Source organism: Rhamphochromis longiceps, linkage group LG2, assembly GCF_057381845.1.
Source record: "Rhamphochromis longiceps isolate RC_006_pf linkage group LG2, R_longiceps_female_GT1.1, whole genome shotgun sequence".
Classification (NCBI taxonomy): domain Eukaryota; kingdom Metazoa; phylum Chordata; class Actinopteri; order Cichliformes; family Cichlidae; genus Rhamphochromis; species Rhamphochromis longiceps.
The window spans coordinates 37,624,746-37,642,559 of record NC_140558.1 but is presented as its reverse complement, the minus strand read 5'-3'; the positions used below and the strand labels follow the sequence as shown (position 1 = coordinate 37,642,559).

The window sequence follows — 17,814 nt, the reverse complement described above, 5'->3', positions numbered from 1 at the left end:
AGCAGTGCCTCTTTATCATACAGTAGACTATCTAAACTACAGGGTGTTTCACTATCACAGGTTTTTCCCGGCTTCCCAGGCCTTTTGGAGACTAACTAATGTTAAGTACAAATAGATAAGAAACTGAGCCAGTGTTACTTCACTTAACAGAATATTTTTGGCATTTGTGAAATAAAAATATATTATAGTCTTGAGTAAATGAAACTGCCACTCAGAATAACTGGTTAAAAATATTCTGTATCGCAGTCTCGGTGGTTTTCCTTTTTGGGGGAAAGGCCAAAATCCTTTTGGTGAGCCTGAATTTTCTTTCTTATATATATATATACCTGAACAGGGTTTTTTTGTACCTCAAAATAGGCCTTTGGCCACAACTTGTCACAAACAGTGAAAGGAAAGAGTCTTTGTTACCTCACTTACATTAAGTTTATGCACTATGCTGTTATTTCCGGCAATTCGATAGACGAAAACGTACTTTACAGTTACTGGTAAGTAAATAACTCCCAACTTAAATAGCTCAAAAGAATTTTATTACAGTCTTGGTGATTTTCCCCTTAGGGGGAGGCCAGACGCTCTTTACAGGCAGTAAACCCCTAATGACGTGTTCTTATCTTAGCTAAATGGTGACAAAATAAAATATGTCATTTACAGCTGTTTTTCTCATGAATTAAAAAGGCCATTGTGGGACGTGAAAAGAACACACTTTTCCTTCATTATACAATTTTTTTAAAAAACTACAGAAAAATGTTACTAAGACTTGAAATAACACACATCCCTATACTTTCCAGGCCCAGAATCACAGAGATTTACACTATAAAGATAAAATTAGAATATATTGTTAAGTAAAGTTATGACCAACTGACATAGTTTAATAGGTTTAAGGGGTGGACCACGCAAATCCTAACGTATCGCTACGTGATGTGTTTTTCCTGCTAAAGACGAGCAAACTCATTTGAAACACTGCACAAAATCCTGGTTTGTGTGTACGTCAGGATGTGTTTATATGTCATTCAGCTATATAATACTTCACAGAGCCAAAAGCCATTGACTAGCTTGACATGAAGCACAATGAATGTGTGGAAACAAACAAGCTGTATTAGAGCAGCGTGTCTGTAGCACAGTTACCTTGAGCGAATCAAAGCAGGCGATGACTCGGCCGTTCTCCACATGGCAGCTCCGTGAGGGATGTGCAAACTTACACTCAGCGTCAGACCGCGAGCAGGTGCCTCTCTGAAACTCACGACACACTTCCAAGGTCAGCCATTTGGTGTCTCGTCCCATGGTCATGCTGACAGCCATCAGAGACGCTCGCAGACGCTGTGCAGCGGCAGTGGGCAAACTGACGGAAAACTGTCTGATGAGAGCAAGGGTGACTAATGGTGATTCAAGACAAAAAATCCCCCAGCACAACACAGAGGAAACAGAAGCAAAAATATTTTCGGTTTCTCCTCAGTGCAAATAGGCAGCAAGTCCTTTTGGTTGGTGTATTTTGGGGGATGTTTATTAGTTCTTCCTGGGAAAAGTGGCAGCTGAAGTCTCACTGCAGTGAGATATATAGAGGGGCTTGACTGTGAGCAGAGGCCAGCTCTGTCTCAAAAAAAAGGAAGAAAAAAAGGAAACTAATCTGAGGGCATCACTCTGGCATGTCGCTTGGATCGCAGAGTCGCCGAGTGTGTGCATTCACCTGTATCAGCCCGCTGTAAATCACCACTACATTCACGTCAACATGGCCAGGCTGGGGCATTCACTGTAGTTCTACTTTAGTTATATTTGGGCAGCCTGACAAGGAAACTAAAGATTTCTTTAGAGCAAAACAAAAAACAAGAACAAAACAAAAATAAAACAAAAAAAAAGACAGACAGTCTTACACGGAGATGTCCTTGTAATGATGAGACGAAGTGGCTGCTCAGCTCAGGGTATGCTGGGACTGCAGCTCAGCAATGTGGGATGGATGACTCTGTGGCTGTCAGGATAAAATACAGCCTCCATTCAAGGCCAGACACACACCGTCCCGCTGTAATCCAGCAGACTCGGCAGACGTACCCTCGCAGTAGGCACTTTGGAGTTCCACTTCCTCCTCTTACTTCAGTCTCTTTCTCATCCCTCCTTGTCCGTTTCCTATTCTTCTGCTGTCATCCTCCTCCTCCTCCTCACTGACCTCTCTGCTGCATGTCCTTGCTTGCTGCCTTGCTGTGGATTGCAAAAACAGAGGAGCGTTAACAAAACACCAGCCTGTTGAGGAGAGAACGTGACTGTAGAGCTACAACCTGGTGTGGAGTTTGCTTAAACGGAGGGCGACGAGGATCACGAGGCAGGGAGGGTGGACGCGAAACAGCCAAAGAGGAGAAGACGAGGGCAAACAAATAGGGTAGCAGGGAGGGAGGCAGCGGTGAACAGGAAAGGGCAAGCTACAGTATGTCTTGATTAAGTGATATAAGAGAGGGAGAGAGAGGGAGAGGATGGAGGGAGGGAGATTGCAGGCAGTGGAGACGTCACTTTAACTCCGGTGAGCTCCATGGAGCAGAAAGTAATTGACTAACTTGACATGATTCACGCAGAAACACACAGCGGATAGAGGTGTCCTTGAAGTGGCACAGGTTGGCACGCTGGTCCACACAGATGAGTGCCAGACAGTTATTAATGCGAGGGGTAGAGACAGGAAAAGCAGAGCCAGGGCAGAGAGAGAAGGGGTAGTTCATCACAACTGCAGCTGCTGTGCTCAATGCAGAGCAGCAGCCAATCAGGCAGACTCTTACAGGCAGGCAGGGCACGTGACTAACCAATGACAGAGCAGTTTAAAGCTCAGCTCCTCCCTTCACACAGCCTGTCCTTGTTCCTCTCTGATTCCCCCACCCCTCCTCACTGGTACAAGCACAGTCATGGCAGTCATGGCTGAGCCACATGCTAATATCCACGCTGTACAAGAGCCCTGAGCTGAAACCAGACAGCTCAGTCTTCTCACAGATGTGGAGGAGTTATCCAAACTGTGCACTCTGCTGCAGCATGATGCAAGGATGATGCATGCAGCCTGTTGTGCTGCTCACTCTGAAGGAGCAGAGTGACGTGTCCAGACACTAAGTGAATACAGATACTGATCAGAGAGGTGACACATGCACACAGAAGAAACTAGCAGCTTCTCAAGGGAAGAGGAGGTCCAGACTGCATTTTGGGGGGGACTTTTTAAATTGTAAATTGAAGAGAAAGAAGACTATGCTGTTTAAAACCTGAGTGCATGTCCAATTAATTAAGAACAGAAGAGATGCAGGAAAGAAGGAGTGAAAAATAAAAAAACAAAACAGGGGAAGGAGGACAGGGCGTTGGAGCAGATATTATCAGTCCCTGCGTCTGACGGTGGCAGACACAGACGGAGGAAGCGACGGGGGGGGGGCTAGAATGTGAGGGAACGAGTGTGTGTGTGTGTGTGTGTGTGTGTGTGTGTGTGTGTGTGTGTGTGTGTGTGTGTGTGTGTGTGTGTGAGCATGCAGATACACAGCCCAGAAGGAGAACACTGCAGCAGAGTGGGAGACGGAGGGATAAGGGGGAGGTGGGAACTGAATTGATACACCCACCTTCAAACACAAGAACAAAGACACATCCCAGCCAAAAAAAGAGGAATGAGAGATGAGCAGGTACAGCAATTGCTTTGCTTGCTTTAACCACTCTGCTTGTCTGTGCCTCTTCTCTCCTCTCAGCCTACCTATAGATCGATAGAAACTTTTCTCAGGGGCACAAGGCAAGCACCTCCTCCTCCTGCAGCTCTGCCTGTCCTTCATTCAGGTCCACATCAGTGTCAAACGCCTCTGCTTACGCACATCCTGACGATGCAGCTCAGCAATATGCAACACACATCATCAAAATGCTCCTCAGCAACACTCCTCGCGCTCGCCACACCAGACACCAAATGGCGCACAGTTGCCATTACAACCATTCTTGGAAAGCTGCATTGAAAAACTGGCTCTCCTCCAATGCCAGCCTAGTTTACTGGGCAACTTTGAATATACACAGGAACAATTTTTTACTTCCTCATACAAGCTGCTGGGACTCTGCTTTCCTCAGTTTGCCTCTTGCCTCTATTGAGGCCTTTATGGATACAGCAAGACAAAGGAAACAGTTAAAAACAGAGAATTAAAGCCATGGAATAATGTGTAAGTGGGTTAAATGTGACATGGCCACTTGGGGGTGTTGGTTTGTTTGTTTTTTTACAGCATGGTCATAAACAGACCAGTGAGCGCCTGAGTTAGCAGACCTGACATTTTGCAAGTGATAAAGTAACTTTTATTAATTAGTTACTTATAAGTGGGAGCTGCTCCTACATCACCGAGCATGTAAATGTAGCTAAATGGAAAAGAACAGATGACTTTTACTGCAACCTAAGAGTATCAAATTATTCAGAAGTACTCTGAATGAACTGACAATCCTTTCCTTTCCTAGTGGATATGTGTGATGCTCTTCTTGCACGCTAATACTGTGAGCTACATGCAAAATACTGCAAAATTCCCATATAACCCTAACAAACTAGTACATACTTTAACACTGTAGGTTAGTGCACGGCTGTGCATGTTAACTTACTAGGCACCACTGCCCAGTATCCTGGCAAAACATATGGTAGGGGACTATAGTAAGCAAACATGTACCTGCTCATTAATACTGTTGGAAATTTTAAAATCTCATCTTCATCAGAAACCACACATTTCTTTGCAGAAATTTCATGGCATTCATTCCAATAAGTGTTAAGCTACTTCTTTGTTGCCCTGTGATGGGTAGCTTTCTTGTAATAAGCTCCAACCACTTCACAGCCTTGAATTAGATAAGAAAGCTGGATGAATGGATGGATACTAGAGAGAGGACAAAAGGTGGATCAAGTCTGAAAAGTGAAGCTAATGTAAGAAGTGCCCGAAACCTGCATTATTTTTAATGGTCCATAGGGGACAACCTCTCTGGTTATAAAAAGACTTCTGGTTGTGTAGAAGCCTATGAAAAAAAAAGTGCTTGGCCAACTTGATCTATGTCCTCAGTAAACACTTTCCTATTGACTTTATTGAATAAAATTTTGAATTTAAAATCCATCTCATCACATGCAAGGTCCCGTTTTACCTCAAAGACCTCATAGTACCATATCACCCCAGTAGAGCTTTTCATTCTCAGACTCCAGGCTTACTTGTTCCTAGAGTACTTAAAAGTAGATCGGGAGGCAGAGCCTTCAGCTTTCAGATCCCTCTTTTGTGGAACCAGCTCCCAGTTTGGATTTGGGAGACATCCTCTCTACTTTTAAGATTAGGCTTAAAACTTTCCTTTGTGATAAAGCACATAGTCCCTCAGCTGACCCCGATCAGGTGACCTTGAATTCTCCCTTAGTTACACTGCAATAGGTCTAGGCTGCTGGGGGTTTCCCATGATGCACTGTTTCTTTTTCACTGACTATGTGTTAATAGAGCTCTTGTCATTTAATAATTAGTTATTATTAATCTTTGGCTCTCTTCCACAGCATGTCTTTTGTCCTGTCTTCCTGACCTCACCCCAACCGGTCATGGCCGAGGGCCGCCTCTCCCTGAGCTTGGTTCTTCCAGATGTTTCTTCCTGTTAAAAGGGAGTTTTTCCTTTCAACTATCGTCACTCATAGGAGGTCAACTGATTGTTGGGGTTTTCTCTGTATTTTGTAGGGTCTTTACCTTTTAATATAAAGTGCATTGAGGCGATTATTGTTGCTATATAAATAAAATCGAATTGAAAAACACTGAATTTATGAGCTGAACTGTAAATTATAATCACAACAACACACCTCAGCATCCGTTGGCCTGTTGCTGTTGGTAAACTGATGTCCTTTATGTAAAAAAAAGTAAAATAAATAAATAAATAAGACTGGTAGATGTTATGTATATGCTAAAAATGGGTCAAGCGTTATCCCACTGCAAGGTGGTTGCTAGGCAATGTGATGGCATCATAAGGTATTAAGCACAATTTATCTTTTGTATAGTAAACGTTATTGTGAAATAAAATGGATGGGGTATTTCTATGAGGTTTTACTGACGCGTAAATGCCAAATATCAGGTCATTTTAGCCTGTTGCTAGGAGGTTGTTAAGCAACATGATGATGACATAATATAGGACATAGCCAAGAACAGGGGCTGGCAATACATCTTCCCAAGAGGCCACATGACAAAGCTGAGATTCTCGTGGAGGGCCACACCTATAATTTGAATTTAATTCTGCTCAGTGTTAATTTTAGTTCTTTATAAGCTTATTGATGCGGCCCTCTACAACAGTGCCAGTTTCATATGTGGTTCCCTTAAGGAAAATCAATTGCCCATCCTTGGCTAAGAGCTTTCAGGGGCCTAAGATTTATCTGTTTTCTAAGTTTCGTTGCCCAACTCCTGATAGCGTAGAAAGACTTTGCAGACAAGGAAACAAACACACAGTCAGACAGACAGAGACTTTGTGTATTATAGTCAGATTATTAGAGTCGGAGAGGAGGATAATCCAGGACACACCACGATCACTGGAATGAGCATGCACTGTAAGTGGTTTCTTTGTCAGACCCACACCTTTCCTCTTCATATATAGCTCTAAAACACCATGAAAACACTTGAAACGGTGTAAACTGGTCAACCAGGACTCATTAACATACTACTGCAGCTGAAAAACTGTAATCTCTGTTAAAAATAGTTCAGGCTAATAAGACATTGACATATCAACAGTCTCAATATGTTTTTAAACACAGTTTAGAATTGACATCTACTGCTAAGCTGCTTTGTTGCAAAACCCGACCTACCACAATAGATCTGACAGGAGGAGACCACAAGGCACACGAGTTGAACAAAAAGCCAGTGAGCACGGAATGAAGAAGCAGACAGAGTGAAAGGGTTGACTAAGAAAAAATGAAAGAGAAAGAATTTGGTTCTTACACTAAATGCTGATCAGGAAACGTGGGTGTGATACTGCATACTTTAGTTTTATTAATGTTAATTATCTGCTCAAACACCACAGATAACAAAGTGCTGTTCAGTGATTAAACATAATATATCCAGGAAAGGGTTTATAATGTGTATATTAAAATAATAATGTCTTAATGAAGTGTATATATGCACAATTACATTGACAAATAATCCCATTTGCAATGTTGACATACAATGACTTGCTGTTTAAAGACTAAAGCATGAATATCATGCTTATAAAAAGTAGGTTATGGCCATGCTGACACACCAAGAGCTGGAGGTAATCTACCTTAATTCTGGTTGACAGATAAACTGATTTTAACTAATGAAACTAACTTTCTTAAAATACACTTCCTTGATCCTCTGATTAATTAATGATTTCCAGATACTTTTTGTCTTCATCTTTTCACTCATGTTGTGACTAAAGTTCATTTGGATCAAGCAATTCTTTATAGGTCAATTCATAATCAACATTGGCTTTTTCACCATTGTGGGAATGTTGGATTCACTTATTTTGCTTGTTAGCAAGCAAAGAAACTGCGTGCAGGTGAACAAAGGAAAACAACTTCAACATTTTTAGACTTGTGAAAAGAGAAACTAAAGTCTTCTAAGCAGCTCTGCTGGGAATCTGCAAAAGCAGCAGGCACGTTTAAGCTTCTGCAGGTCTGCTAAGGCCCGTCAGAATAAGTGGCAAATAAGACTGCGTGAGTTTGTGGACACCACTGCAAGGTCACAAAGAGTCAAACAACATGATGATTAAGGGCTTTTTTAAGATAACTCTTAAGGGGGAAATCTAATACTATATCATCTGTAGTGGGAACCAGAACATTGACATCATTTTGCACTTTTGCTTAAAAAATATTGATCAATACAAAAAAAAAAAGCTGCTGATTAGTTTTCTGGCAACAAATTACTTTTATTTATGTTTTCGGATGCGCATTTTAGACTTTTACATAAGATATGGGGTAGAGGATGAGCCCACTACAATGAGGACTACAGTCGTCAGTGTGTGGGGTCACCTGCGCAACCAGGGCTACAGAGACGAGCCACGATTACTTTCTGATTAGAAAACTGATGATCTGCATTCCTGCTTAGTTAAAGTCGAGCTGTACAAACGAGTGTACTTTTTTTTTTACATAAATAATCTCAGCTGATGTAGCACAAACAGGTGATTACAGGGATGCAGCACGGTGAATAAATACAGACTGCCCTAGTTATAACAGTGATTAAACCGCTGCCTGTCCTCCAGGTTTCTGCAGCGAGCAGAGGGGCTCAAGGAGTCAGCAGGTGGGGGTCAACACGTAGGTGGCTTACGGATGGGGGAGGACTGACGCTGGCTGCTGTTGACACCAGCGCACTGCGTCCGTCATCAAACAGGGTGCACCGACAGCGTAACCTTCACCGGAGCTCTGATGTCTGCATTATGTCTGGCCCGTGGGCCGGCTGTCACCTCGACAGGCACACTAGCAGGTAGCCTAATACCAATAAAAATGTAGGAGATACAGAAAAAACAATCCAGTGTTTCTTTTGCATAAGGGAGCATTTTAGTGTTTTCCCCAGCGGTCCAATTTGAGTGGCTTAAAACTGACCTTTCTCTGCTGTTTGTGTTTATTTTCAGTCGTTAAAAGCTGAGTGTTACTGGTTAATGCTGCGTGTTGACAGAAACAACAATAGAATAATAAAAGCAGAGTGGGTGAACTTCCTACATCTTATATTAATGTTAGATTGAGCAAAAATGGCCTTTAACCAACCGGGGGAAGACCGTGTGGGATTTTTAAAACTGTACCCTGGAAAAAATGTTTTGGTTTCACACGAGAATCTCTGAGTTTCCTGTGGGAGTTTTTTTGTTTAATCTGGAGTTTCCTCATTCCCCCAAAGCCTGGCGATTTCTACTTCTAGAGGGCACAGGTAGTTATGAAACAAAATACCAAAGCTGTGAAAGCACATCACTTATCTGCAGGTTACAACCCAGCAAACAGACAGCTTTTTTTTATAGGAGTGCACACCAGGACAACATCAATGAGCAGGTGATTGATTAAAAAAAGTGAACAATCCATAAATCAGAATGAGAGCAAAAGCCAGCAGCCAGGAGAGAGAGAGACGGAGCAGAGTAATTAGGTTAAGTATCAGTAATCCCTTCAGCTCATTAAAGCGCCACAGCTTCCATTCAAGCAAACTTACAACAAACCTATTTCATCACTTAGGACAACACCGATCATATTAGTCAGAAGCATGCAGCTCAGCTCGTCCATTTCACGCCCTTCACCAGTTTTGAATGAGAGAAAAACTCTCAGTTCACTTCCTTGTGTGGCTGCTTTCGATTGGAAGTTTCACATCTTTGCAGCGAGATAATAAAAGTTATCTATTTTACAGCCGAGACAGTAAAAATATTGTGCATCCCCGACTCTGCAATCGCTGCTACAGTGTCGGTGAATGGTTTTATTTGTGCCATAAAAGATGGAGGGCTGTTAATGTGTGTCTGTGAGAGAGGGGAAAATGAAAACAGGTTATGTGGGAAATGCAGCTGTGTGCACTCCTGTGTGTGTGTCAGTTTATCTGTATTTATATTAAGTAAAGAAAAACTAGCTAGACTGGTACAGAGTCCACAGCCTGGAGGGAGTGTGAACTTGTCCTGACAGGCTGCACTGTTAGATGAGTCTGATATGATGGCAATACATACACTCACGCACGCACACGCACACACACAAGCACTGCATACAGTTTAGGCAGGGAAGTAGTGACAACACAGCGTCGCATGGTGGCTTGAGTGTCTGACCTCATACAGGACAAACAAGGACAAGGCTGGCCGCATGACAGCATAGATAGAAACCTGCAGGGTTTAATAGCTTTACAGTCGATATTACTGTAGAGAGGCTGACTCGGGGAGTAATTTAACACCGATTATTTTTAAAATATTTGGTGCAGTTCACTCTGGGGAGAACACAAAAAATAAATAAATAAAAATTGGACTTTAAATGTCCAATAAATTATAATTCTCCATACAAGCTAAAACGCTTTTCTCTGCACCACTTGTCTCCACACAGCGCATTGCACTCCTCTACCAGACATGCTCTTAAGCGTGCAAATACCTATAAACGTTATTACTACAATGCATAGGTGTAAAACGCGGCGATTTACGCACGCGTTTAGCAATAACCGAGGCAGCTTTCAGTGTCCACGCAACAGGCTGCAGTCAAACAGGGCACATTAAATGGCTGCAGCACGGGTTAAATACGAAACTCACAGTTATTACAAATGCGTCAGGCTGCGCCAGTCTCTGCGTGCTCTGCGCTCTCTTACCTGTCCAAGTGATCCGCCGGGCTCAGACGTCTCCTCCTAAAAACGTAACGTCGGCTGAAATGTTTGTTTGATCGTTGTTTTCTGTTTTTCTGCACAGACGGGGTGTAACGCACTCAGCATTGCCTTAAAGCGAGGAGAGAGAATTAGGGGAGGGAGAAGGAGAAAAAAGGAGGGGGACGCTTGCTGGGTGAAATAAAATAAATCTGAAGCGAGTAGAAAATTAAAAAAGCGTGTTGCCGCAGGGGAGTGAAAGGAAGAAGAAGAAGAAGAAGCGGGCTCTGTCTACAGGGCAGCTCAAATGCAAGTGAACACAACACAGAGAACAGATTTGTAAAAAAAAAAAAATTCTGAGGGAGGGCAATGTGGAGAGGGAGGAGTTGGACGAGCGTGCGTGTGTGTGTGTGTGTGTGTGTGTGTGTCGCTTACTTGATAACATCATTAAGGGAAATCAGAGTCACGACTGAAGGGAGGCAGGTATGAAGGTGGACCGCCATAACATGTAGCAGGTAGATAAAGCAAGCTCTATACGTGCATGTAGGTGACATCATATACATTCAGGTTCAACGAAAGGCTTACCTGAACGATTCCCCAATATAATATAATATAATATAATATAATATAATATAATATAATATAATATAATATAATATAATTTTAGTGTCTAATGCTTGTGCTACACTACTGTGCAAAAGTCTTGAGCCACTTAAAAAAAAAATTTGCTAGAAGATGGGAAATACTGTGTTTACGGCCAAAAACTATTTTTCCCAATTCTGAGGAGTTTAGGAGTCAATGTGACCACCTTTATTCTTTAACACATCCTGAACTCTCTTAGGCAAGCTTTCTCCTAATTTCTTTAAGCAGTCTCTACAAATAGTTCTCCAGGCGTTTTGAAGGCTTATTCTTGGGGTGTTGGCTGTCTTGTCTTCTGTTCTCTGTCAAAATGATCTTACACTGCTTTAATAATGCTGAGGTTCGGGCTCTGAGTGGAGCTATCCATAATTTACATTGTTCTTTTGTGTGTTTCTATCCTTTGATTTTCATTCTAGTTCTTGTGTACTTTAGCCTTTGCTGGATTTCTTAAGGACATGACTGTCAAATACCATCTAAAAATTAAGTGGACAAACTACTATATTTATAAATATAGGTTTTGTTTTTAATATTTGGATGAAAAACCTTTACAGTCAAAGTCTGTCTGAAGTCTAGAACCCATGGACATCACCAGATGCTGTGTTCTGCCAGGCCTTGACTGCAGTCACCTTCAGTTGTTTTTCTGCATTCAGTTTTGTACTAAATAACTGAAAAGCTGCTCTGTTGGGTTGAGATCAGGTGACTGACTTGGCCTTTGAAGAATATCCCATTTGTTTGCCTCTTGGGTTGCTTTTGCTTTGGGTCATTATCCATTTGCACTGTGATCATTTTTGCAGCATTTAGCTGAGCCCTGAAGTACACTTCACAACTTAAAGCTGCTTCTATCAGCAGTCACATCATCAGTAAATATCATTGACAGGCTTTGACTAGCAGCCATACGTTCCCATACCATAATATCACCTCCACCATGTTTGACATGTGATATGCCACGCTTCAGATCGCAAGCTGTTTCTCCCCTTTTCCGTGTGTATATATATATATATAAAAATCTTTTTTCTGAAGTGTGAAGGATCTTTTACATGTTTTTTCTTCTTGTGGCAAAGTCTAATCTGACCTTCCTGGATTTGATTGTTACTGGTAGTTTTCACCTTGCTGTAAATAATCTGTATTTACATTCTTGATTGTTGACCTTCACAATGATATGCCTCCTCGAGAGTGTTCTTGACTTTTTAGATGTTAGAGTTGTTTTTCTTAACTATAGAAATAACTTTAGTTTTCTTCTGTGGTCTTTTCAGGCTTTTTGGTGTCACCGATCTGGTCAGTACATTCATTGTTTTTAACAATTCACCAGATTGTTTATTCGGTGACTCCTAAAGTTTATGCCATCTCTCTGATAGATTTATTTTGATGATGACCTCTCTCTCTTTGGGCCTCCTTTTCAAAAATATAAAGCTTTAAAGTATAAATTTAACAGTTTGAATCGAGTTACATGCCTTGCCTGACCATGAAACTACTTATCAGAAGCCTCTGAAAATGGGGGGCTGTTTATAAAAACGACTGTGGTATAGTACAGAGGCTACCATAGCAATAGTGAAGTGATACCATGTTTTTAATACACTTTTAAAAAAGTGTGTTAAAATGTTAGTTCCTTAAAAATACCTAAAATGATTTGTTGTTTAGCCTAATTATCTGCAAGTGTGCTCATTTTGAGTTAAACTAGCATTCAAACAAGGTACACTGGAGTAATATACGCCTGCTTATCAGGATTTTAGATTCCTGTCAACAACCTTATACATTTCTAAAAGTTACTAGTATTAAATCAAAGAGTAGCCAATAACTTTTCACAATCTGGTAAACTCCAAATAATAATTTTCCATTTGCTGTGCTAAACATTTATTTAATATTTTATACACATCAAATTTTCCGAGGTGCTTTTAATGATGATCTTAATACTACCCAACCGAATTCAAGAAAAAGCTATTACCTCCGTGAGTATCAGGAAGTTGCTGTTTCATTAAGGTTGCTTCAGCGCTCCCTGCTGGTTTTTCAAAGGTCTGCACGTGCAACACAAAAGCGTGCACTCTTTTGTGTTGCATTTGCAGACAAAAGGATATCAGCGAGGAAAAAGGAGACATCTCCATTTGGGAAGAACAGAAGAGCAATTCAGCAGATGCAACAGCATTTGTTTTATATTAAAAACAAAAAGCAAAACAGACACATTCAGTAATTGTACAACTTTAGCAGCTAATGTTATACATTGAGGTATCTAAAAAAAACTCCATTCTCATTTTCTGTTACTAAAAAGACACTTGAGATCACAGGTACATTTCGAAATGTACACACCGCAGACCAGACAATGATTTGGCAAACATATAGATTATTAATCACAAGAAACAGTGTTTGTTTTCTTAAATAGAAAAACATATTAAAGTGTACCTTTGCAACAAAGAGGAATAAAACAACAATTTGTTGTTTTAGCTACATTATATTAGGAGTTCAGGTAGGTTCAATATGTAGTGTTGAAGGTTAAGTACCATCACTTAGACCGATATAGCTTGCCTTTCTGTGAGTCCATGTGGGAAAGAAATATAATCAATATAAATAATGTGTCGTTTAAGACTGTTCAATAGGACATCTGTGGAAGGTATATGCTAAAAATAACTTGGATATATGAAAACAGACAAGGCAGAAGTTGGCACACTTAGCATTAAGACACCCCACTGCTCGTACCCATCGCTACCACTGTTCCACATTGTCTAAATAGTCCTCTAAAGTGCTATTCTCATCCAGATCCCACCAGTCTGGGAGTGGCACTTCAGACGCCACGCTGTCCTCAGCAGGCTTTTCTCTCCGCCGCTCCTCGGTTACAACAGAGCGGCTGTTGGTGGGACGCGGCGTTTCTGTGGGCTTCAGCTGCCTCCCTTGGTTTGTTCTGAGCCCACCACGGAGCCGCCTCCTCTCCTGTTGTCGCCTCTCCCTGGCCTGCCTGCGCTCCTGCTGCCTCGCCAACTGGAAACGCTGCAGGAAAAGGTCGCGGGCGTACTCGTATAGCTCTACGTCCCATCGGTTCAGCTGGCGGATTCTGCGCTGCGTCTCTGGAGGTACCTCCACGCTGGAGGCGCGTGTGCCGTTGAGCTGCGTGAAGGGCGCGATGAACTCCAAGTTGAAGGTGCGCTCGAACAGGTACTGGGTCTTACGCTGGTACTCGGTCAGTCCAAAGAAGGCCATGCCCCGCAGGTTGCGTTTGGCGCTCTCCAAAAGCACTGCCCAGCGCTCCTCCTCGCTCATGGTGGAAACGTTGTAGCAGCCAACCAGGCTGAGGTCAGCCAGCATGCGGGTCTGCCGGTTGTTGGCTAGGTTGTAGGGACAGTCCATGAACTCCTGCAGGGAGCAGCCTGACCAGTCATCTCCTGAATAGCAGCTTGGCAGCTCTGACAGCGTTGGTGAACGTCCATCACACACGTGTAATGAGGCCTTCCACGTGGCGCCGCGCTGTACGTGACGCCACTCACTCAAGTAGCGTGATACAGGGTCTCTTAAGATGGTGATATAATAATAGTTCCTGCTGGAGAGAAACAGACACAATTAGATCAGTAATAAAGTTGTAACTAACAATGTTCTGATTTTTTATTTCATTTAGAGCTGAAGTATTTGATTTTACTTTCGTTCATACAGTTTTTCCTGGCTCACAGTGGGTTTGTATACAGTTTAATCAATGGGTGTGTGTTACCTTTACTGAACGGAAGTCTGTGCATTTTCCTGCTGTTTTATGGCTATTATGATCTAAAGTTGAACACTGACAGTATCAGAGTTTTCCTTCAGTGGAAGGTCTAAACCCGTTTGGTTGGTGCCAAAAAACTTTATCAAAACAAAACAAAAAAACTGCTTCATAATGTTTGGAGAAGGTGAGATTGGTGAGCAGTAAAGAAGATGCTGATAAATGCAAGAAACCATCTTTAAACCTAAAGCGACCATTTATGACCCCGTTATATTTTACACAGGATACTTCTGTATTGTCTCTATGCGCTTCTATCATACCGGTGCTGTTTCCTTTATCAATGAGAGATATTTTAAAATGTTCTACTGTAATTTAGTTGTGGTTTTTAAACTTTCTTTGAGTTTTGGCATCACAGTCTCACCAGATCTTTTTGCCATACTTGGCTGGTTTATAGGGGATGAGTTACCTCAAACTCCACCTGCCTCTAAAGCTGCTAAATGTTCATTCACACAGGTCAGTACAAGGGATATATTCACAATACATATAAGATTTGAGTAGAAATGCAAACATTAGCCACTTTTCCCTAGAAAGCAGGAAGTTTGTCCATGGCGTGCCCGTCTGTTCTGTTTGTACTTCAGGATATTTCTGAATCTAAATCTATTAGTCTTGTTTCGCTGCAAAACATTACAACACAGGGATTAGAAGTGGAAAACTAAAATAAAATCAAAGCACATAATTGACCCCTGGCAACTTTCCATTATCCCTGCCACACCAGTGAATTATTTCCTTTAAAAACAACTCATGCATCGCTTCTCAGTCACCTTGAAGTTGAAATGCATCATGCTCAGCAAACATACTGACCCGTCTTTCTGTTTTTTACATTTCCATGTACTGCAGCACCATGCACTTTGCATACCTGGAATGTACAAGCAATCATGGCTAAACATAGAACAATTACAACAAATTGCTGTGGCATTACAAAGGTTTTCCTGCATACATAATTAATTTTTTTAAGTGGTGTTTAATTTACTCAAACTTTAAATACACTTTTGTTGGGATTGTTGTAAAGCAAACTATGTTTTTGTGCGATAAACACTTTCCCAGAACTTTTGGACCAAGCAACTCCCACACCACTTGCCACAGAAATACTGTTAAATGCCAAAATGACCAGCTTTATTGTGCAATTGTACTTATATACATTTTGACAAATATGTTATCGTTTTGACTTATTTGTTTTTCGCCAAAAAGGAAAGATAATACTAATTAATGTCATTGGATGGTCTGTTCAAAGCTAAAGTGGAGAGACTAAATGATAGAGTGGAAGAAGAAATTTTTATCTAAAAACTTCCTTTTCAACTTGCCAGTAAACCCACAATTTTCCCTCTACAGCAATCATTTTACCAACAAATCATAGGAAAATCCAGCCCCTTACTAACGAGGTCTTCCTCATCATTAATATGGTCATGAATATTTGCATATTAATAATCAAGGAACTGACCTCTCAGCCCATTGTTTATTCAGTGGACTAGGTTCAGTTATTGTGTAAATGTATTGTTTATAAGGTTGGGGAAACCTGCAGTAAAGTGAGACTGAAGGAGCCACTTGGATATGTGACAAAACATTTCTCCCAATGAAAACGCTACGTCCAGATGAAAAGAATCAACCTTTTGGGACAGTGTAAAAAATATCAGCTCTGTATTTACTTGGTACCATATCGATAAGAAGCTTTGCACTGTGCCACAGCACTAGCCTTCACCATATGTTGGAAAATCTCCCCCCAAAACCCATAAACCCATTTTGAATCAGAAAACCTTGCATTAGGAGTTTTTTTTTCCTCTTGGATATTGACCATTTAGGATTACTTGTATAGTAATCTCACTATTATAGTGAATAAACAACTAGACTGTGCAATTGGTGGAAAAACTGGACTATAGTGAATGAATACGTTTTTTTCCTGCATACAATCACGAGCTCTGATTTAAAAAGTGTTAAAAAGTTTTTCCAACTATTTTTAAGTGTTGTTTAATTTACTCAAGCATAAAACAATCTTTTGTTTACATAGCTGACAGGAAAATGCGCAATTATCTTAAATAAAGCAACAGACAAGCTTAATTACGAAGTGATTACCCCATTAAGACTGGGGGGAAACCTCTGATGAAAGGCACCAGACCCACTGAGCCCCCCTTTTTTTACCAACCTGGGCAGACTCCTCGGAGCCTCTCGGGAGTCCATGCGTGATGGGACACAGCTAGTCAGCTCAGTCCAGTCTGCGTGGAGGCCGCAGCTCCATCCGGTGGAGAAACGGGAGAAGAGCCAGGTTTCCTTTTTACCTGGACGGAAACAGGTACACTTCTTCTGACCTGCGTGACACTCGCAGGGTCTCTCTAGCTGGATATTTCTCACCAGATGTCGCCCAAAGGTCGTCCCCCCTGTCTTCTGAATGTGCAGAAACACTATGACATCGTCCCCTTTGATATTGAAGTCTACGACGCGATTTAAGTCTTCTTTGGTGAAGTTAAAACGAGGGACAAACCGGGCCATAGCGCCGTCTTCCGCAATGTACGGATCCTTCTGAAACCCGTCCGGGAGTTCGCTGTCCCCTACCCGGGTCCCAGTCGCTTTGCCGCTGTTAAACCAGGATCCCAGCCGGTGCAGCGCCTGGCACTCAGACCTGCTCGGGCACACATACTGGACCATAATTACGCCAAAGAGCATAACCATGAGCAGGACGATCAGAAGCCTATGGTGGCTGCTGCTGCTGGATTTCTCATCCATCTTCCAGGGACGGACAGCAGACCATCACTCTGGCAGTCTGGACTCCGGTCTCAGACGGGGGAGGATCTCGGGGAGCAGCGTGTGTGTGTCCGACGGATGAAGCCAAAACAACAACAATGAGTCTGTTAGGCAGCCAGAGAGTCAGGAAATCAAAGCACGACGAGCTCAGCGTTTCCCCGGAATATAAGCAACGCCCAGCGCGGCTCTCCGTTAAAGCCGCCGTGTGGTCCTTTCGTGAGTTTCCATCGGCCCCATAAAGCCAACAGTTCCCTGAACACAGCCCACCGCGTCCGGCGCGGCCATCGATTCTTGACCTTTCTACCCAGCAGCCTCCGCGCTCAGTGTGGCAAGAACAATTACGTCATCCAGCAACGTCCCAATCAAGAGCCACGACAGGGTCTGCGCCTCTTCCTGACCATGGAAAGCATTATGAGCACTGTTCCCTCTAAGCTGCGTGACACGGTCTACGCACAAAGAATTCCAACCTGAATTCAAATTAAAATA

At 42.2% G+C, this 17,814-nt stretch overlaps 2 protein-coding genes across 7 annotated transcripts in view; both read right to left on the bottom strand.

The window, feature by feature from the left end:
• The window catches only part of mbnl3 (muscleblind-like splicing regulator 3), a 31,492-nt gene extending 20,954 nt beyond the window's left edge, over positions 1-10,538 (bottom strand). For 2 of the 5 annotated variants that reach the window (XM_085427122.1, XM_085427121.1), the window contains exons 1-2: positions 10,230-10,538; positions 1,123-2,187 (exon numbers count right to left, since the gene is read on the bottom strand). In XM_085427122.1, coding sequence (XP_085283248.1) covers positions 1,123-1,296 — 174 coding nt within the window. In that variant the 5' untranslated portion in view covers positions 1,297-2,187; positions 10,230-10,538. Of the gene's footprint in view, positions 1-1,122; positions 2,188-2,264; positions 2,408-2,537; positions 2,759-10,229 lie in introns of those variants that run through there. The other 3 variants (XM_085427118.1, XM_085427120.1, XM_085427119.1) reach the window with 3 other exon arrangements.
• A 2,200-nt stretch (positions 10,539-12,738) lies between these two features.
• hs6st2 (heparan sulfate 6-O-sulfotransferase 2) lies at positions 12,739-17,803 on the bottom strand. 2 transcript variants are annotated; one of them, XM_085427109.1, is made up of 2 exons: positions 16,733-17,803; positions 12,739-14,379 (listed from the first exon to the last, which is right to left on the bottom strand). In XM_085427109.1, the coding sequence occupies exons 1-2, from the start codon at positions 17,308-17,310 to the stop codon at positions 13,554-13,556; spliced, it is 1,404 nt and encodes a 467-aa protein (XP_085283235.1). In that variant the 5' UTR covers positions 17,311-17,803; the 3' UTR covers positions 12,739-13,553. The 2 variants fall into 2 exon arrangements, with proteins under 2 accessions (XP_085283235.1, XP_085283229.1); XM_085427103.1 differs by having other exon boundaries at positions 12,739-14,382; positions 16,733-17,799.
• Between the last annotated feature and the right edge of the window lie 11 nt (positions 17,804-17,814).

Coding starts and splice junctions, on each gene's coding strand:
- hs6st2 (XM_085427103.1), bottom strand. CDS start 17,310: ATGGATGAGAAATCCAGCAGCAGCAGCCACCATAGGCTTCTGATCGTC. Junction 14,383..16,732: donor GCTCCGAGGAGTCTGCCCAG/GTTGGTAAAAAA, acceptor GTTTCTCTCCAG/CAGGAACTATTATTATATCA.